Source organism: Trematomus bernacchii, unplaced genomic scaffold, assembly GCF_902827165.1.
Source record: "Trematomus bernacchii unplaced genomic scaffold, fTreBer1.1, whole genome shotgun sequence".
Classification (NCBI taxonomy): Eukaryota; Metazoa; Chordata; class Actinopteri; order Perciformes; family Nototheniidae; genus Trematomus; species Trematomus bernacchii.
Genome location: NW_022987593.1, coordinates 6,347,741 through 6,367,225, shown reverse-complemented (window position 1 = coordinate 6,367,225; position 19,485 = coordinate 6,347,741). Strand labels below are relative to the sequence as shown.

The following is a 19,485-nucleotide window of genomic DNA, read 5'->3' as shown; positions in this document are numbered from 1 at the left end:
TGTAGCAAATTAACATGTTAAATAGCACTTAATGACTGACTGAATGGAAATGACAATAAATGAAAATGTAAAACGAAAAAGCGATCATGAAAATGTTTCCAATAAATGAATAAAATGATTTTTTACCACTTTGTTGTTCAGATATATCACATATTTGTAACTGAATGATGCATTAATTGAAACAAAACACAGTATAAACTGAGGAGTGAGTCCTGTGAGTTTCATGTGTTTTCTTCACTCCGCTGGGAAACTGCTCTCATGTCAAGAAGCAACAGATCAGTGCATGCGCTGCATCGTCCAATCAATAAGCGATACACAGTAAGGGGGCGGGGAGAGTATCTGAGGATTTCACCGGAGGATGGTCTGGTGGTTCCTCGATTATCGCTCCTCCATTATCACTCCTCGATCCTCGGTCCTCCGGCAAAAATAAGGCCACTGGGACGCTACTCAAGATGGCGCAGACGAATCAACTTCCGGTGAGACCGAGACCGAGGAGTGAGGAAATGAAAAATAAGAGAACTCTGCGCTGTGGCTCTTCTGGACAGTCGAACAAGAACAGATGAACAAGTAGAGGACGGAAGGGTGTCTTTATCCGGGCGGCTTCTTGTGGCGCATTTCCACCTCAGGCCTCGCTCGACTTAGTACGGTTTTGTTAGGCCCGGCTCCCTTTAATGCTGCGCTTCCATTACAGTTTAGGAACTGGGGTAGTATCTATAGTAACGCAGTGTAGGCGGAGCCGTGACGTCATCTTCAATGAGCACCCCAGAAAAACAACATCAGCAGTTAGCTGTTAGCACTCAAGCTCACAGCTCCTCATATCTGTTCAGAAACTAGACAAAAGTTAAACAAGTACAAACCACAGACTGTCTGTGTCATGGCGAGTACAGTCGCTGGTTTATTTATGTCTGTAGGCCGTTGTTGTGAGTGTGGACGGTCGGAGCATATATTGCGTTAGCTTAGCCGATCTCCATTCAGAAAACACCCATTTTAAAAAGTTTTTCGCCTGCCTGTCTGCAGACTTGTCAAAGCATTAAATCATGGTTTTTACTAACCGGTATCAGTATGTTGTTACTTCGGCATCATTTTGAAACGTGTATTACAATTAAATCACGGTCAAATATGTTCATCTTGTTGTAGTTGTAGCCCCCTTGCCAGCGATTCTCTCTCTAGTTTAGCAAACTCAGCCCGACTCAGCCCTGTTTGTTGGCCCCGATAGAACAACGATTTTGTCGGGCCAGAAAAAAGGTGAAAAAGTAGCCCCGGGCCGGAACTAGGCATAGTGGAAACGCAACCAAAAACGGGCCCGGCACGACACGGCACGCTTAAACCGCGCTCCGCGCCATGGTGGAAGTGGCGCATTTCCACCATGGCGCGGACTCATCCTGCCATCAGCTCACTGTGCCTCTCCCTTTAAAGCCGTTCTTATTATATATCCATGGTTACGTCATGCAGTGGGCTGCACGCGGGTTGATAGGCAGAAGGGAGGTGGAGGCGTGTCATTGGTTCAAAACTCACAAGGGGGCGGGTCTTCTTTGTTGTGAAATAAACACCCAGAAAGCAGATTTTGTAAATGCACATTACATAGGTTTGTTTTGAATGTTACTGCTTTTGTAATCCGTCTATCTATATGTGATATTGTTATCTTTTGTTTGCAGCTTCTTGTATGAAATGTGCTGATATATCTAAACAGAATACATGCCTACAGTGCATTTATTTAAGTATATTTATATATTAACATCTAAAGGCTACAAAAAGGAAGATATTATAGATATATACAGTATGACAGGCAGTTGCACTGTAAAATGAAATTATTATGCTCAGCTCTCCACATCTAAATATTAAGAAACTATACAAACACACAAACATATAAGATATAGAAGCATATAAGAAAATGTAAAAATATAAGCTGACGTACATTAAAAAAATTATGTTCCATAATTGAAGTGCATGATGTTCTGCATGATAAAAGTAAATAAGATAACAGCAGGGTAAAGTATAGTGTGTAAATACAGTGGTAGAAGACGTATTAAGTACACATACTTTACTAAAATAGTACATGTATAAAGTACATCATTAGATATACCCTCAAAAGGGCAACTTCTCTTCATTTATTTGGATATTTAAATGGTTTTTTCTTGATAATACTTACATTCACAATAGAAGACTTGTACTTGTTATGGAGTATCTTGAATGTACAATATCTCCCTGTAATACCAGTAAAGTGGTGTGTAAAAAGTACAAGTAACTCTTATTCGTACAGTACTAGATGTCACATGTACATGTCACAGTGAGTAAACTGAATACTTGTTAGACCACTGCCAACTAGCATCAGTACTTGAGATCAGGTTGCATCATATGTTCTATGAGAGTTTGCATTCATTTGTTTATGTTCATACACATCAGTAATAATGAAGATGTGTTTTATTGTCTGTGTACAGTCAACACAGTGGTGTCAGTGTAGCATTCAGTCCATGTTATCCTCTCCTGATTATGGTGATTTCAGCTGTAGTGGACATTTTTGAGTTGCTGCCAGACTGAACATGTAATGTCAGTCTTATCTTGTGGCCCCAGAATGCACTGTGGGCAGGCATACAGCCAAGTGACGTATTGACATCCTACTTTATTTAGAGTACAGACACTTTCTCCACAGCATGTAAAATGTGATTAGAAAGAAAGATAAATAATGTAAGCATAAGGACTTGAAGTGGCATGCAAATGTCCCTGACATTTCTGGTTAAAGAATACGCTAACAAAATAATATACACAATACTAACTATTTCTATAAAAGGGCAATTAAAACAATCAAAATAATTGAACTGTCACAAAAACAATTTGATCTCAATTTGCTGGTGTTAAAATGAAGTGGGATGCAGGAAAAGAGCATCAATAAACTGTGACTATTTAAACATGGCAGCAAAGCATTGAACCTGCATGTGAGTTGACTCTTGGACTTCTGACCTGACAAACTAATAAGTTGTGTATTATATCATAAAACATTCAATAATGAGCAGATGAAGTGAGAGAAACAAGCTGATCTCTATCAGTGCTGCCAAGCCAACACATCATTATCATAATGAACATGTGTAACATGTTACAGATCCACCTGTTTGACTTCAACCTGGTTGTTGACATTTAAAAGGCGGTCATTCTGACTGGACAGTGTCATTATTGTGCAGTGTGACGTGGCTTTACAGTATGTGTGTTTAGAAACAGTGAGACGGTGAAACAGCTGAGGTCAGTGCTCTGGAAAGAGCTGTGTGACGGACACCAGAGGGAGACCCAGATTCACATACAGCAACACAGCCACTATGTGAACTAAAAGAAAGAAATACCAAAAAGAACTGCTGGAAACACTGTTTCCTCTTCATACTGGTGAGTGGATACAAGCTGGTTTTATAATAACAGATTGCCCTAGATTTTTAATTTACTTAAAGTACAGTTTAACAATGGTTAACGTTGTGTAATCATTGTTAGAGGATAAGTAGAGAGAGCTGTTTTTTAATCTGATCTGAGTCAGTTGGTATTGCTGTTTTTCAGTGTTTTAGAGCATCAGGGATTATTATGTGGGCGTGAATATTGAAAAAACAAAAATAAATGCCAGGTTTACTCTTCAGTTTCTGTCAATATGTGTCTGGCCCTGAGTGATGAGTGTCTCTGTGGCTGTGGTGATGTAATGTTTCTGCTAGTCTCTATGACTTAAACCCCCAGCCTTTCATTTTTATCTGTTCAGAGGCTACAAATGCCATGACATTTTGTACAAACACCCATGATTCCAAGGGGATGAATCCTAATGACTTTGGGGATCCCATGACCTTTCCCTCTATAACACCGGAAGATTGAGATTTGTGGTTTTGATTGAAGTATCTCTGCCTCCCCCCAGTATGAATAGTAATACCTTTGGTGATCTGTTGAAACTTCATGTAGAGCCATAGGCAGGTCAAGGTTTTCTACATCACATTCACTGTATAACTAGGGCAGTGCCCAGTCGGTGCAGGGTGGTTTCAAACACACCCTTTTTTTAAATGGCGCGATCGCTTGGCCCCGGAATATCTTGAGAACTGCCCATTAACGCTCATTCTTGAGATATGTGAGAAACACACAGAGTGCTTGCTTAAAAGTTAGTTTTTAGTTTATGGCCATATACCTAACTTTCATTCCCATCAGCCATTTAGCAATAGTAAGTTAACATAGTGAGCAAGGTTATTATTATACTTCGAATGTTGTAATTGTTTGCATGTTAGTATGCTACCATTAGCACTCAGCTAAAGAATATCATAACATATTTTATCCTGCTGCGTTTACAAACAGTAAAAAGCCTATCAGTCAGTTTGTAGGTCACAGCATGTTCCAGTCCTGTGTTTTGCTTTTATAGTGGTTCATGATTTAGTTTACATTTAGATTGAAGACTAAGCTTTTAACAAATCAGAAACAAAGCGATGAAGCAATGAGATGTTTGTCATAGAAGCTGGTTCGTGTGTTGATGTGAGTGTAGGAACAAAGTTTGCATTATCCAAATGAAGGCAGACTCTGTGACTACCCACTAAAGGTCGAGCTGTGGAGCATCCTGTTGGCTATGAAACAGTGTTTTCGTTTTTTGTTTAAAAGGGTTTGATGCTTATTTATTTCCCAATGATGACGAATCCCATGGAAAGACTATATCAAATGATAAATCCCCTCAATATGCGTTCAGCCTTATCCTTAACTGCCATGCTTTTGTTTTGATTGAGCATGTCGTGCCTCTGCATGTTAATGAAACTGGCACACAAATGACTATCGGGATGTTTTCATTTTTCCTCCAGAGTTGCATAAGTTTCTTTTGTTCTGTTTCCCACTGACTGACTCACTGAGTTTGGCAGAGGCAGAGATGAGATCATTGTACTGGCCTCAGAGCTGCCAGGCATAATGACATGTTTAAAACTGCTCTGTCAAGTTCAACTCAGATCAGAAGGTATACTATTAAAAAGGATTTAAGTCCAATGTTTTCCGCTGTTGGATGGAGAAAAGGATTTCCTCAGCATGTAAAAATGTAATCCCAGCCACAGAAACAGATAACTCTTTAGAAATGTTGTTAAATTAATTGTATTATTTTAAAATATGAGGGTTTAGATTTGTGTCATTGGTGTTACCCTTTTACTGATGATCACCTTGTACTTGCAATTAAGAACTTGGGTTAAGTAGGTTAATAGGTTAAGAGTTGTATATCTCGTTGTGTACTAAATACAAAATAATTCTAATTATTAATCCTTGTCTTCTAAAATCTACTTTTCCAACCAGTGGGAACAGCTGTACATGATCACTTGACCTGATTCAAACATTGAAAGGTGTAGAGATGTGGAGAGCAATTCAGACGGAACAGGACTAGTTTTGGACATTTAATTGTACAACCAGACATTTTTTAAGCGATCTTTTTTTTGACGGACTCGTATCTCTTCTTCCTCCTCTGAGCCCCTCCACCACACTAATGTCATACAGTACATAGTGGGATTGCATTATGTAAATATATAAAGTAGTGGCTTAGTTTAGAAGCTTAGTGTGTTACTGTTGTCTGAAGATTAAAGCTTTTGTTTCAGTGATCTATTCCTATAGATGTATAAAGCTTTACAGAGTTCAGTTCATCCTACAGACGGCAGTGCATTGCAGGGATTTAGGTCCATGTCTCTGATGTGTCTTCTGTGGCCTTCATCTTTTCATCTTGTCTCCAAATTAGTTTTACCTCAATGTTTTGTCAAGAGAATAGATAGTAATAACAACATCATCTATCATTAAGCCTTGACCTACTTTTGCTATGCCATTCATCAGAGTGACATGGTGAAAAGTGTGTGGGTATATGAAGGATGTATACATATATACACACATAAGAGAGCATTTGGTTTTCCCAGATTGTTATCACTCGGATCAAATCTTCACTTTCTGTGAAACTAACATTCCCTTAAACTTCATATTTAATAGTTTACCTCCAACTTTCCCTCTCTTGTAGTTCTTATTCTCTTTCTCTACATGTACAGTGAGTCAGCAGCATACCCCCCCCCCCCTCACAGAAATAGCCTTTTGATTCAACTCAAATCTGCTGCCCCCCTTTATTTCCCTTATTTGTTAGATCCCCTTCCATCAGCCAGTACTCGCTCACATACTCCTGATGCTGCACACGCTCGGCACTGCAGTGAGCCAGCATTTATTTGAGAGAGAGAGAGAGAGAGAGAGAGGAGGGAGAGGAGGGAGAGGAAGGTAGGAGAGAGATGAATGGATGAGACAGACTGAGCCAAGAATGCAAGTGATGGGAGGAGAGGAAGTGGAGAGGGAGAGTAAAAGAGGGAGGGGGAAGAGATGATGCAAAAACTGAAACGCAATCTGAATCATCCCTCCTCAACTTCGTGTGTGCGCACTCCCAAAAACACACGCAGGAGCACACATCCTGTCGTCTCCTGTTCGGCTGGTTGCTGCGACCTGGAGTAAAGCATGGTTTCATGTCAGCGCTGACGTGAAGGCATGTTCAGAGCTCTGTCAGTTTCTGCTTCAGACACATGGAGCCAGTGTTGCATTCTGCGTATTGGAGTGGATGACGCCTGTTGATCAGCGTTTGGATGCAGCACTGTAAGTCTTTCTGTCTAAAATGTCACGAGACAATTATTTTTGAAAAGCTTGTGTTTCATGGTTATATACTTCTATATGAGATTCTACAGTCAAAAGGGAAAATGTCAAGCTTGAAGTATGAAACTCTCTGATAATGTTTGGGTTTTTCATGTGCGTATGAGATGACCGCTCGATCCAGCAGGAATTATTCCGCTTAGCTGGTGCATATCTGGTTATGTAAGAGTGAAGCGATGTGAGGCTGCTGCGACCTTTCAGTGCACCGTCAGCTCAGGCTGCTTCTGTTGTGGCTGTCTGCAGGATTTAGGAATCTGACTTTTATTAATCCCTGCCATATCTCATGCTCTGTTCATTTGATTAATCTGGCCTCTGTGGAGCTGGTGAGTTATCAACATCCAGCCTAAGACCTGAGCTTATGTTTTTGTGCATGTCTGTGCTGGCATATATTGTCATTTAAATCCTCCCTTTCATATATGGATACACATGAAAGTGATTTTAGTTTCTTGGTTGGTGAAATGTGCTGAATTGTGATCATCTTTATGAGGTTGTTGCTAAGTCATTGTTCTGCTGCTACAGCAACTCTGTTTTAATTTGCAAGACAAGCTTTGTAAGGCTGAACTGAGATGCTCGACACATCACTATTTGTCAGCAGACAGCAAATGCACATTGGAAAGGTTGGTAATAACCTACTGATGGCATGATAGCTTTCTTATGACAGTAATTGTATCCACCGCTCTCCATTTTCAGGCTTATGGAAACACCACATTGTATTTACAGGCTCTCATATCTGCTTTCAGGGCGAGGAAAGAGAGGAGCAGGCTGGCATGAGAGAGGATTAAGAGAAGAGAGGAGAAGGAGAGCATGTACTGTAGAAAGAAGAAGGTCCCTGAGGGTTTCCTCTCAGTGGCAGAGGTGGCCTGTTTCTGTGCCACTCTTGAATGTGAACAGACAATAAAAGCACTGACACACTTTCTGTGCCTAAGTTAGCTGCCAGATAACGTTACAGAGAAGTCAAACAAGCAAATACTGGAAGCAATAAGAGGGCGTTTCACAGGAAACTGCAGAGCAAGTTCTCCAGAATTCTGAAGAATCTGTATGGCATGTAAATATGATGTATAGTGGGTTTAAAGTGTTTATTTTTGTAGATTCAGTGTTGTGTCTCTTACTCATGAGTGCTGACCACGCAGAACCTTGCTTTCACCTTTTTAATCAAATATGTATCACTCAAAGTGCCTTTTCAGACACAGCTCTGATTCTAGCTTCACTCTGACTTTTTACTACTGCGTTTGTTCCCAACATGGTGGTCTAGAACCAAGTAAGATAAATTCTGAATTGTTTATTTTTCTCAAAGCCATGTACAATAGTTATGCCTTTTTTATGTTACTAACAAGTAAGTATGTAATGATTAGATTTTTCTCTCCCAACACCAATTCTGATTCAACTCAGATTATCTGATTCTAACGAGTACTGGTCCAATACCAGGCTCTTGTTTATCCCAAATCTAAAATGTGTGCTCTAGCAGCCAGTCATTATTGAATGAATGCATGTGATAGCTGAAACTTTCATTTATATATATATATATATATATATATAATGACCTTTACTAAGAAACTATCGTTGATCAGTCACGCCAGGCAGTTGCCTGATCGTCAATTGACCACCGTACTGATTTCATGATAGAAAGTATGATATTGAAGGTGTCCTGTTAACAGTCTTACAGACGACTCTTTTATAATAGTGGTTTATGATAAATGCTTGTTGGCCTGCAGGTGATTTGTATGTTGGCAGCAATGCTAAGTGGCTGCAGTGCTAACAAGAGGTCACTATGGATGCAGACCTTGTGGGTCATGAACCAAAAATGTTAGGAACAACGGTCATTCTCTGTCAAAATTAAACAATACTGTGAATGTTGTGATCATAAGCGCTTGCAGACATTTTATTTTGAAGCCCTGACCTTAGTTTGACCTCCCACCCTCTTTACTTCACAACCTCCCAGATGTTGCATCTGTTCCCAGGCTGTTAGTCCCACTGAATGAATGAAAAGACAAAAAGAGATTACATGGAGATGCGTTTAATCTACTGAACAGCAGGAAAATAATCTAGCAGTATGGTGTTAGTGACCTCCTGATTGAGTGGATGCAACACCATCTCTAAATACAATCTTTAATTGTTCTGTTTATGAGTTTGAGTTGACGCCAGTAGCCACATGTGTTGATTGGTGTGTCTGTTTGTGCATTTGGCATTTCCTCTCTCAATGAGGGGAGGGAAGGAAGAAGGCATTTTGTTTTAAACTTTGATCTTTACCACCCACAGATTTCCACCCTCCATGGGCTGTGTGTTTGATCATACGTGGTGTCTTTAGCGTTGTCCTCACTGTGTCTCATCCTCCCTCTGTGTCTCTCTGCAGGGAGCTGGGTAAGAGGAAGAAGGACTTGTATGTCAGAGTTTTAGGATGGCCAGTGAAGGCTCCACTCTTCCCAGTCCTGTTGTCCGCCAGATCGACAAGCAGTTCTTGATCTGCAGCATATGTCTGGACCGCTACGAAAACCCCAAAGTACTGCCCTGCCTACACACCTTCTGTGAGAGGTGAGTGTTGTTAACATATTTGGTGTTTTATGTATTTATCCTGTGAATTGTATTAACTGAAGAGGAATATGTGGGCAAACACAACTTATCAGATCTCACATTTAAATGTACAGAGTTCTTCGAGAGAAGGATGCTTCACAGTACATTGGAGATGCAGAAAGCAATACTCCTCATCAATAGGACTTTTGTTAATCTGAGTATTGTTTCAGATGCGAGGCATCTTTTCTGTTAACTTGTGTGTGTTGGTGCCATCCTCTGACAAGCAGCCTTTGTTTCTGATACAAAAGAGAAACTGTGGACTGTCTGTCCATTTTACTCTGGTTGCTTCTAAAGAGTCATTACGCTGTCAGATTGGACAACATAGAAATCCTCTTCTGGTACATCAACTTCACAAATATATTGCTGTGGTAAATCCACTTTTCTGAACTACTGCAGTATTAGGAAGAACAGCAGAATACCTCACATTTTAATAAAAAATAACACAATGAAAACGTTTTTTTTCTTTAAAGGGGACCTATCATGCAAAATGCACTTTTGTACGTCTTTTATACATGAATATGTGTCCCGGTGTTCCAGGGAACTCACCAAGTGTCAGAAAACACAACCCTCTCTATTTTCGTCCATACCCAAATCTCTAAAAAAAGGGGCTGCAACGGATCTGATAAAAACTGATCCAGATTTGAACACTGTCCTGACGTCAGGACGGTGGCGCTACGGCTATTGGGCCAACTCCACCAATCAGGAGGAGACAGCCACGGCCATTGCCGTTTGAAAGCGCTGGAGACGCTGTAGTACATATGCCAGGCCAGTAGATGGAGCTGTTCTCACTGAATCTGCCCTTGCAGAGCTAAAAAAAAGTGCAAATAGAGTGGCGAAGTCCCTCCCCTTCCGGTGGACCTCCATGGGACCTTATTTCGGAAAAATTATGTATTGAAGTCAATGGAGAGAGAAAGATTATCTTTCGATCCCGTTTGAATTGTGCCACGAATTACACATATGATGTTTGTCAATTTAAAAGATAATTTTGCAAGTCAAAAAAAATGTGTCGTAAAACTGTGAAGTAACACATTTGTTTGTGTGAAACGCTCAATGAACTACATCTCTGGTCAACAACACACGTCACCAAGATGGCCGTCACTACTGTCTTGTCAACAAAACGATTGACTACACTATCACCACAATGAAACGCGTCCTGAAGAATGTCATGCAAAGCTGCCTGCCTGCCTTCCTTTGATTCTCTCTGAACTGCCTGGTCGTTTTAATGTTTAATGTCAACCATTTGTGCAGATAGCATGAAGTAGAGAAGATCGCTAGAGTTAGCGTTAGCATTTCTCCCCCGGGCTTAAATGGTGTATTATAGAATGATCACACCGGTGACAGTACTCTTCAAAGGGTTCACGAAATATGACTACTACTCTTACTGTTTAACATTTTGAGTTACTTAATGTTACTTCATGTTAAGGCTAATAAAAATGACAAGGCTGTAATGCTAACTAACGTGCTAGCTACTAGCTAGCATGATCCTGGTCCTTTCATCAGATGGGACGAAAGAACGAGCAAGACCCATTGCTGGTATAATAACAACCTGGTACTAAGCACACAGGCATCTTGTTAAAGTTATCTTATCTTAGCCAGCGCCATATAGATAGATTATATCTATATAGCGCTGATCTTAGCTATCTCTTATCTTAGTGGAGGAAAACAATTGTGACATCACTTACGCGACTCTGGGATTTGTAGTCTTTCTAGTTACGTATTTTTCATAGTCTTATATTTCAACAGTTTTACGACAAACTGTGACTTTTTTGACATGGAAATTATTTTTTAAGACAAACATCATATGTGTAATTCATGGCACAATTCAAACGGGATCGAAAGATAAGTTTTCTCTCTCCATTGACTTCAATACATAATTTTTCCGAAATAAGGTCCCATGGGGCGGAAGTAGATGGGTGTGACTTCGCCACTCTATTGAGCGAAATGAGGCATGGCTAAAATGCATGATCTGTTTGGTATTTTGAAAAAAAAAAAGTATAAATATGCCTATATAGGTATGGTCCTACACTATATTATTCAAATATAGCATGATAGATCCACTTTAAAGTGTCGTCCATCTTTTGATGACATTTATTTTTCACATATCTGCCAGATAGCAGCTACCTAAAACTTAATGTAAACATATTATTATATATTATCTTATGGCACCTTACGATGTTTAAAGTGTAATATAATATTGTAAATTCTTAATGGCATAAAAGCATTTCTGCTCTGACCTGAAGCTTCCTTGGCTATAATATACTTCTGACCACATCCAGCAGGATGCTAGGTGTGGTCTGTGCATGTATGACCCTTGGCTCACTAATGTATTGCTGCTCTACCTTTTTTTTATTAGATCTCTAATAATAGCAGTGGTGATGTTGGAGGTGTTCCTAATGTTTTTCCACATGTAGGAGACAATATACAAAGCATCTCAATATAATCCTGTCCAACACAACACCTTCTCTGACAGTGTCCACATATCACACACATAATATAAAGCTGTGTATGCGGCATAGTTAATGTATTGTATTGCCGATTGTACAGGTGCAGATGATAAAAGTAACTCAAGTTGTATATAAGTAAATAACTTTAGCAATTTAGTAGATAACAACAATTATCCTCACCATTTCCTCCTCCAGGTGTCTGCAGAATTACATCCCGGCCCACAGCCTCACTCTGTCGTGCCCCGTGTGCCGCCAGACCTCCATCCTGCCGGAGAAAGGTGTGGCGGCATTACAGAATAACTTCTTCATCACCAACCTGATGGACGTGCTGCAGCGAGCACCGGACAGCTGCAGCCAGGAGGCCGCGGCTCTCAACAACATCACCACTGTGGCTCCTGCACAACTGCTCTCCTGCCCCAACCATGGAGGCAACGTAAGGCTCACACACACATTAGCTTGGTCTGCCTCTTTCTGTATTTTCATTTTACCTCTTCTCTGTCACACACATCACCAAAGTTATCAGAATTCATCTTGATGGGCTCATTAATATGTGCACCAAATGTCATTGTAATTTATCTTGTACTTGTTAAGATATTTCAATCTAGAACAAAGTGGTGGACAAACCATTATTGCCATCAACCACACTACAGATGCTTATATAACATATTTAAGTCCAACCTCTACTTTTTTCCTGCTGATTAGGTCATGGAGTTTTACTGTCCGCCTTGTGAGACGGCCATGTGTCAGGAGTGTACGAGTGGGGAACATGGAGAACACCCAACCGTGCCTCTTAAAGACGTGGTGGAGCAACACAAGGCATCATTACAGGACCAGCTAAACTCCGTCAAGAAGAGGTACAACAGCAGCATTATGAAGAAAAACTGCCCAACAAACTTTGCCGCTATGACTCAAATGAAATAAAAACATTTGTCTTTTTATGTTCTTGCTCTGTCATGTGACTGTTGGCTCATTGTATGAATGTCTCCTCATTCCTCCGGTTCCTCGGTTGCTCCCAGGTTGCCAGAGATCGACTCCGCGCTGCAGATGCTGTCAGAGATCCTGCAGCAGCTGACCAATCAAAAGAGTTCTATTGAGGACAACATCCATACTACCTTTGATGAGTTGCAGAAGACTCTGAATGTCCGCAAGAGCGTTTTACTGATGGAGCTGGAGGTCAACTACGGCCTCAAGCAGAAGGTGAAGAAACAAAAAAGCTTTTATTTAGTTCACACATACATAAAGTTTACATAACGAGTTGTGCTCGGGTGCTTGATTTAGACTTTTGGCTGAAATCATAAATTGTTCTTTAACTAACCTAAAGCACATATCAGTCATTTTCTAACTGAATACCTAACTCACAAAATGAATATATGTATATCAATTATGTGTAATGTGTAACCCTAAATTCGATGTCACCACTGTATACATACAACTCGATTATACTGCATCAGTCATAGGAACATTTTAATCAGATGTTTTAATATAGTTTAGCTGTGGTTAAACGCGGCACCAATTGACCTCAATTTATTAAGACTTTGTTCTGTTTTTTTGATGCCAGAAAAACAACATTTGCTTTAGTAAATCAAGGTATCACAGGGGAGTAACTGTTATACAAATGGTCATCTTAGTGGTTGATTCCATTTTAAAGGGGCTGTATTAATATGTATTCATATACAAAGTTATTGAAGTATTAGACAAAAGGAAAAAGAAACAATTAAAAAGAACATTGATCTAATTTAGAATCTATATTTGGAAAGTATTCAACCTATCACAGGCTGCTCATCAGGCTGGTGTCGCTGGGCTCAGCTGGTCTGATATGAGATTAGCAAGCGAAGGAAGGGGGGACCGGGTGGGCTGGTGCACCACCCCAACCTGGACCACCAATCAACAGTCTGGCTAAGAGCCTGCTGTCTCCCCCTCAGGGGGCTACATCTCATTGGTAGCTAATGATTTACAATTCACTGAGTGGAGTGCCAACTAACAGTGGAGCCCAGGGGAAAGTCAGATATGTGACGTAGCTTGTTGTGTTGTTGCTGCTAGCTACTGTAGATGGAGCCAGCGCACTGTATCTACACTTTGGGTGTGTCATGTGCAGTGAGGGAACACTGTAAAGCTCAGAGTGAGTAAGCGTAAAGGAAAAGCGATACTAGAGGGTGCTTTGAAGAAACATTTTCCTTTTAATGTGACATTTATGGTTTAATGGCTTCTTTTGTGGGAGAAGAAGAGGAGTGTGATGGTCAGATGCTGGTGAGTTTGTCTTAACCTAATAACCTATTGTTTTACTCTGGAAGTAAAGCATACTTAAAGATTCCATGATCTGAATGTGACTTGTTAGCTTTTTTTTATTAGCTGAAGTGGTACCACTTTAAGAAATGCCCCTTTATCATGACTCATGATGATGTAATGCAATAATTACTGCAGTATGTATCACATTCCTATTGTTAGAAAAATACGATCAAGCATCTGTTTCTGTGATAAAGTAACACTTAATGGATCAATGAATAAGTAACCTTGTACATTATTAAGTGTATCAACAACTAACAGTGGATTAACAGATAAGCAGAACAAGTCAACACAGTATGACATAGCCATATCTGAAATATATGTATTTGTTTTTATAGTTGATAATGCTAGGAGATGTTAGTAAGGTATGTTCAATTCAACATTAAACCGAATTAGGACAAGATCCTAACCCTTTGTTAATGAAAAAGTATGCAGTATGCTTTATTTTCATGCAGTTGTTGATCTCTTAGGGGAATTCTGCTTTCTCTTATGTACTGGATTTAACCCTATTTATATGTGTTTACTGCACTTGTGTTTTTCATGGGAGTGATCACTATCTCTAGCTAACTCTGCTGCCCCCTGCTGTGTGTATTAGGTGCTCCAAACCCAGCTGGACACTCTGCTGCAGGGCCAGGACGGCATCAACAGCAGCTGTAACTTCACGGAGCAGGCGCTGAGCCACGGCACCGAGGCCGAGGTGCTGCTGGTGAAGAAGCAGATGAGCGAGCGTCTCGTGGAGCTGGCCAGCCAGGAGCTTCCCCTGCAGCCCGGGGAGAACGACCAGCTGGACTTCATCGTGGAGACGGATGGGCTAAAGAAGTCCATCCACAACATGGGCACCATTTTGACGACAAATGCAGTGGCCTCTGAGACTGTGGCGACAGGTGAAGGGTTACGCCACTGTGTTGTAGGCGTCCCCACCTCCGTCACCATCACCACTAAGGACAAAGACGGAGAGCTGTGTAAGATGGGCAACGCCGTCATCACTGCTGAAATGTCCTCAGCTGATGGAAGCAAAGGTGAAGGGGAGATACTGGACAACAAAAATGGCACTTATGAGTACCTGTTCTCAGCCCCTAAAGAGGGGACTTTTAATCTATCACTGCGTTTATACGACCAACACATTAAAGGGAGCCCCTTTAAAATAAAGGGCACCAAATCCATAGATGTATCGCAAAGTTCAGACAGCATGAAGAAGAGGCTGAAGTCTCCGGGCAGCAGCCACATCAAGCAGAAGGCCATCAAGAGGCCGGCCAGTATGTACAGCACGGGGCGGAGGAAAGAAAACCCCATCGAGGACGACCTCATCTTCAGAATAGGTAGGGAGGCTGACAGAAGATAAGATGTGTTTCTGTCAAAAACACACTTACTAATAGATATCATGTTTTTCCAGGCACAAAAGGAAGAAACAAAGGGGAGTTCACTAACCTGCAGGGAGTGTCTACCTCTGCTCTGGGGAAGGTGCTGATAGCAGACAGCAACAACCAGTGTGTGCAGGTAAGATGCTGCTCTCGGCCTACTGGTTTAGCAGTATGTGTGTATGGAGAGGTTATGGTGGAGAACACCAACTTCTTCAGTTACCTTAAATGCTGCCTATGCATTTTTCCATCTCTATGAAAATACACTGTTAAAGTACTAAACACCAAATTATTGCATTATTCATTTTAAAATCTTAAATGTGTTTTTGTGTGAGGCAGATTTTCACAAATGAAGGCCAGTTCAAAAGTCGTTTTGGTATCCGCGGCCGGACTCCGGGTCAACTGCAGCGACCGACGGGAGTGGCCATCCACCCGAACGGTGACATCATCATCGCAGACTACGACAACAAATGGGTCAGCATCTTTTCAAGTGAAGGCAAGTTTAAGGTAAGTCCAGATCTAAAGTGTGATCTTAACTTGATAACAAGACAGGGGCCAAAAAGTATAATCTGATCTCATATACAGATAAAAGATGAATTAATATGGTGTAAATGTTTTACTTTTCTTCTTATCGTTAAAGCAGGCTTGTAATAGCAAAATATAAGTTGCTTCAATATTCCTTTATTTTTATTTTGGGGATTTATTAAAAAACAGAGTTGTGAGGATAATACTCGCATTAAAACATACTGGCATTAATAAACAGTTACATTTACCTTGCCCATACCTCCTGAAATTTGCTATCAGGAACTATTCAATTAAAAACCTCTAACAGGAAGCCTTTGACTCCTTCAGAGCAAGATTGGCTCGGGGAAGCTGATGGGCCCTAAAGGCGTGTCGGTGGACAGGAACGGTCACATCATCGTGGTCGACAACAAGGCCTGCTGCATCTTCATCTTTCAGGTCAACGGCAAGCTGGTCACAAAGTTTGGTAACCGTGGCAATGGTGACCGGCAGTTTGCAGGTACACTCAACGGTAATATGTGCACTGCCCCGCTCACAGTCTTTCTCCAACCAGCTCACACCTGCATGTGGAATGAAGAAGAATGCCACACCAGGAACCATAAAGATCCCATTAAACTCTGACTTCTGAGGTTTTTATTTTTCAATAAAAAGATAAAACAGGGAAAAGAATACCTTTTTTAATCTATATTAACAACACGTGAAAAACTTAAATGGTCATTGTAAAAAAGTATTTTGTATCTATCATCATTGAATTAATTTGGCTACTTACTAATTTTCATGTCCATTTCTAAAACCGTACCACCACTATTTGATTTTGTAAAACGACACTTGCCTGAATTTTGTTTGTCTTTTTTTGTTCAGGACCACACTTTGCTGCTGTCAACAATAAAAATGAAATCATTGTGACAGATTTCCACAACCACTCAGTCAAGGTCAGTGCACTATTAGAGCTGTGAAAGTGTATTGCAATCAAACAACATTTTCTGCATTAAAAAAAACAAACAAAAAATGGATAGTCCTTTTGTTAACACTAGGAATAATGTTGAATTTTTTTTAGATTTAGAACACCTTTCTTTATTTGATGTATTAGTGTTTTTGTTAATTTTTTCATTGGCATCATTGTTAAAAATATATATATTTTAATGTCTCCATACTATCACCCCTTGAAATTCCAAATGTAGGTGTTCAACACAGAAGGAGAGTTCTTGCTGAAGTTTGGTTCTAATGGTGAGGGCAACGGCCAGTTCAACGCCCCCACAGGAGTGGCAGTGGATGTCAACGGAAACATCATCGTGGCAGACTGGGGCAACAGCAGGATACAGGTCAGTCCAAAAAAGCTCACCTGAACAACTCTTAAGAAAATAAAGTAATAGTAAACCTAAAACCCACTGCTGCATTCACATCCTGAATTTCAGTGTGTCTTCATAGTTAGTTTCTTCACTGAGTCAAAAATTATAATTTGTTATTCAAGTGCCATGACATCTTCTAGCCCACATACAAATGTAGGTAAAATATACATGACACTTTTTTCCAAATTCAATAATTTTCAAATTTAGAACAACCACTTCTGCCAATTTGAATCATACCATACTACTATACAATAGATTAAAAACAAAACAAAGTAAGACCAATTGTTTCTTGATAACACATTGGGGAAAATAAACCCTTTTCCTAAGCAGTGTAAAACATTATACTCTAAACTGTGATTAAAATATAAGTCATTATGTTAAAATGTATGTTATTCCAAATGCCATTAAGAAGATATCACAGGGTTTACCTTTCTCTCTCTCTCTATCCCTCCCTCAGGTGTTTGATGGCAGCGGTTCCTTCCTGTCTTACATCAACACCTCAGCCGACCCTCTGTACGGTCCTCAGGGACTCGCTCTCACCTCTGATGGACATGTTGTGGTTGCAGATTCGGGCAACCACTGCTTCAAAGTCTACCGCTACCTGCAGTAGCCCTCCTCTCTCTCAGCGCACACAACTGTACAGTGTACATAAACACACAGGCACTCATTCGTGTGGAGCGACCGGCAGATTTGCACTTACCCATTCATCTCTGAATCATGCTGTCGTTGTGCTATCTGTGTGACGTGACATCCTGTTTGACCTCCAACGCTGAAGAAACAGAATTGTTTGTGAGAGGATCCCAAATATTCATAGACGTCTGCTACTGATTGATGCTTTGAGGGGTCATCCATAATCTTTTTCACATTCCATCTTCATAAAGATACAACATTTTAGTATTGTATGTTAGACCTTTGATTTGCTGTGATATGGCAGAAAAACTGGAAAATAATGCAATTGCACTCGGTCCTAGACATACTGGTTGGACACTGTGTTTAGTACAATTGAAATTAAAGTAAATATGTATTTTAGTCATCAGAAAACTAATGTGAATTTTATTTATAGTGGTGTTCTGTCTAATGCTCTTAACAGTCCTCACATTTTGCCTGTTAACTATAAAGGAGAAATATTTCACCTACTGTAGGTAGAAGGGTATTTAAAGCATGATTAGACATCGTTGAGCATGCTGCTTTTACTAATAAACACCAGAAGAGCTACTGTGCACAATATATTCATATGTTTCAAGCTGGCACTTAACACAATCACCTAAACAAACTTTGAATGGAATCACTGTTTCAATTTTAATACTTTATTGATGTGTGAAAATTAAGTCAATGTAATTTGTCATCACTTAAAACGCACATGTTGTTATTACAGTATGCTGGTAACTTCTGTTAAATAGTTTTTTAACAAAGACACATACAGTACTATAGTGTGTTTGTGTGATTGTGTTGTGATCAGTTAAGGTATAAAACAAAAGCCACTTGACATGTTGACTTACAAATATGCTGTGATTATGTGCAAACATCATTTTGTTTATTGCAGAATTTGAGTAAATAACAAAACATGTTTAGATAGACTCAGTCCTCAGATGCATCAATGTAAAGGTTTGCTCATCATGTTGCAATAGGCAGCTTTAATTCAACATTAAAACATCACTAAGCAGGGCTGCGATCATCTCACTCCCTTCCATGTTCTCTCATGTCTTACAAACATTTCTAAAACCACTAACATGTTGTAGTAAAAACAATTTGATCCTCAAAAAAAGATACAATATGTATCCCAACAGTTTTGGTGTATGTTGTACAAAATGCATGTGCTCCTATAGCCCTAGCACAGTTTTCAGTACTTGTTATCCTGAATTTGGTCATCCATTTTCTACAAAATCCTGTTAAATTATTTGTTGTAATTTTGTCTTGTTTTTATTTGTAATGCCAAATGGAATTAAAGTGCCCATAGGAAATAATATTGTGTTTGCTGTTTTTTGTTGTGTATACTTACTGTATCTGTAAGGGCAGGAATGACAGTTGTATTTCTTTTTCATCTTAAAAGTTGCAGTAAATGTCTTAGCATAAAAACAAATGTTACAAGTAACAGAATGTAGGGAAAGGAAAGAAGATGCATGTGATATTTATTGTAATAAGTGGCATAAGTATTTTTTTATTTGAACAATGTTTTTATTAGACAGTAGATGGCGTCAGAAAATCACGAGTTCAAGTCAAACAACATCGCTCCTCCCCATTATAATAATGCTGCCTTCTATGCAGTCGGAAATAACCATTACTGATCACAACACGACACTAACGATCCAAAACGGT

General features: G+C 39.9%; 1 protein-coding gene across 5 annotated transcripts in view; it reads left to right on the top strand.

The window, feature by feature from the left end:
- The window catches only part of trim2a (tripartite motif containing 2a), a 31,317-nt gene extending 12,184 nt beyond the window's left edge, over positions 1 to 19,133 (top strand). For 2 of the 5 annotated variants that reach the window (XM_034129848.1, XM_034129846.1), the window contains exons 2-12: positions 8,996 to 9,174; positions 11,853 to 12,090; positions 12,360 to 12,511; positions 12,674 to 12,854; positions 14,536 to 15,259; positions 15,334 to 15,437; positions 15,638 to 15,805; positions 16,151 to 16,331; positions 16,682 to 16,752; positions 17,002 to 17,142; positions 17,627 to 19,133. In XM_034129848.1, coding sequence (XP_033985739.1) covers positions 9,041 to 9,174; positions 11,853 to 12,090; positions 12,360 to 12,511; positions 12,674 to 12,854; positions 14,536 to 15,259; positions 15,334 to 15,437; positions 15,638 to 15,805; positions 16,151 to 16,331; positions 16,682 to 16,752; positions 17,002 to 17,142; positions 17,627 to 17,779 — 2,247 coding nt within the window. In that variant the 5' untranslated portion in view covers positions 8,996 to 9,040 and the 3' untranslated portion in view covers positions 17,780 to 19,133. Of the gene's footprint in view, positions 1 to 6,240; positions 6,592 to 8,995; positions 9,175 to 11,852; positions 12,091 to 12,359; positions 12,512 to 12,673; positions 12,855 to 14,535; positions 15,260 to 15,333; positions 15,438 to 15,637; positions 15,806 to 16,150; positions 16,450 to 16,681; positions 16,753 to 17,001; positions 17,143 to 17,626 lie in introns of those variants that run through there. The other 3 variants (XM_034129847.1, XM_034129849.1, XM_034129850.1) reach the window with 3 other exon arrangements.
- Positions 19,134 to 19,485: the final 352 nt, after the last annotated feature.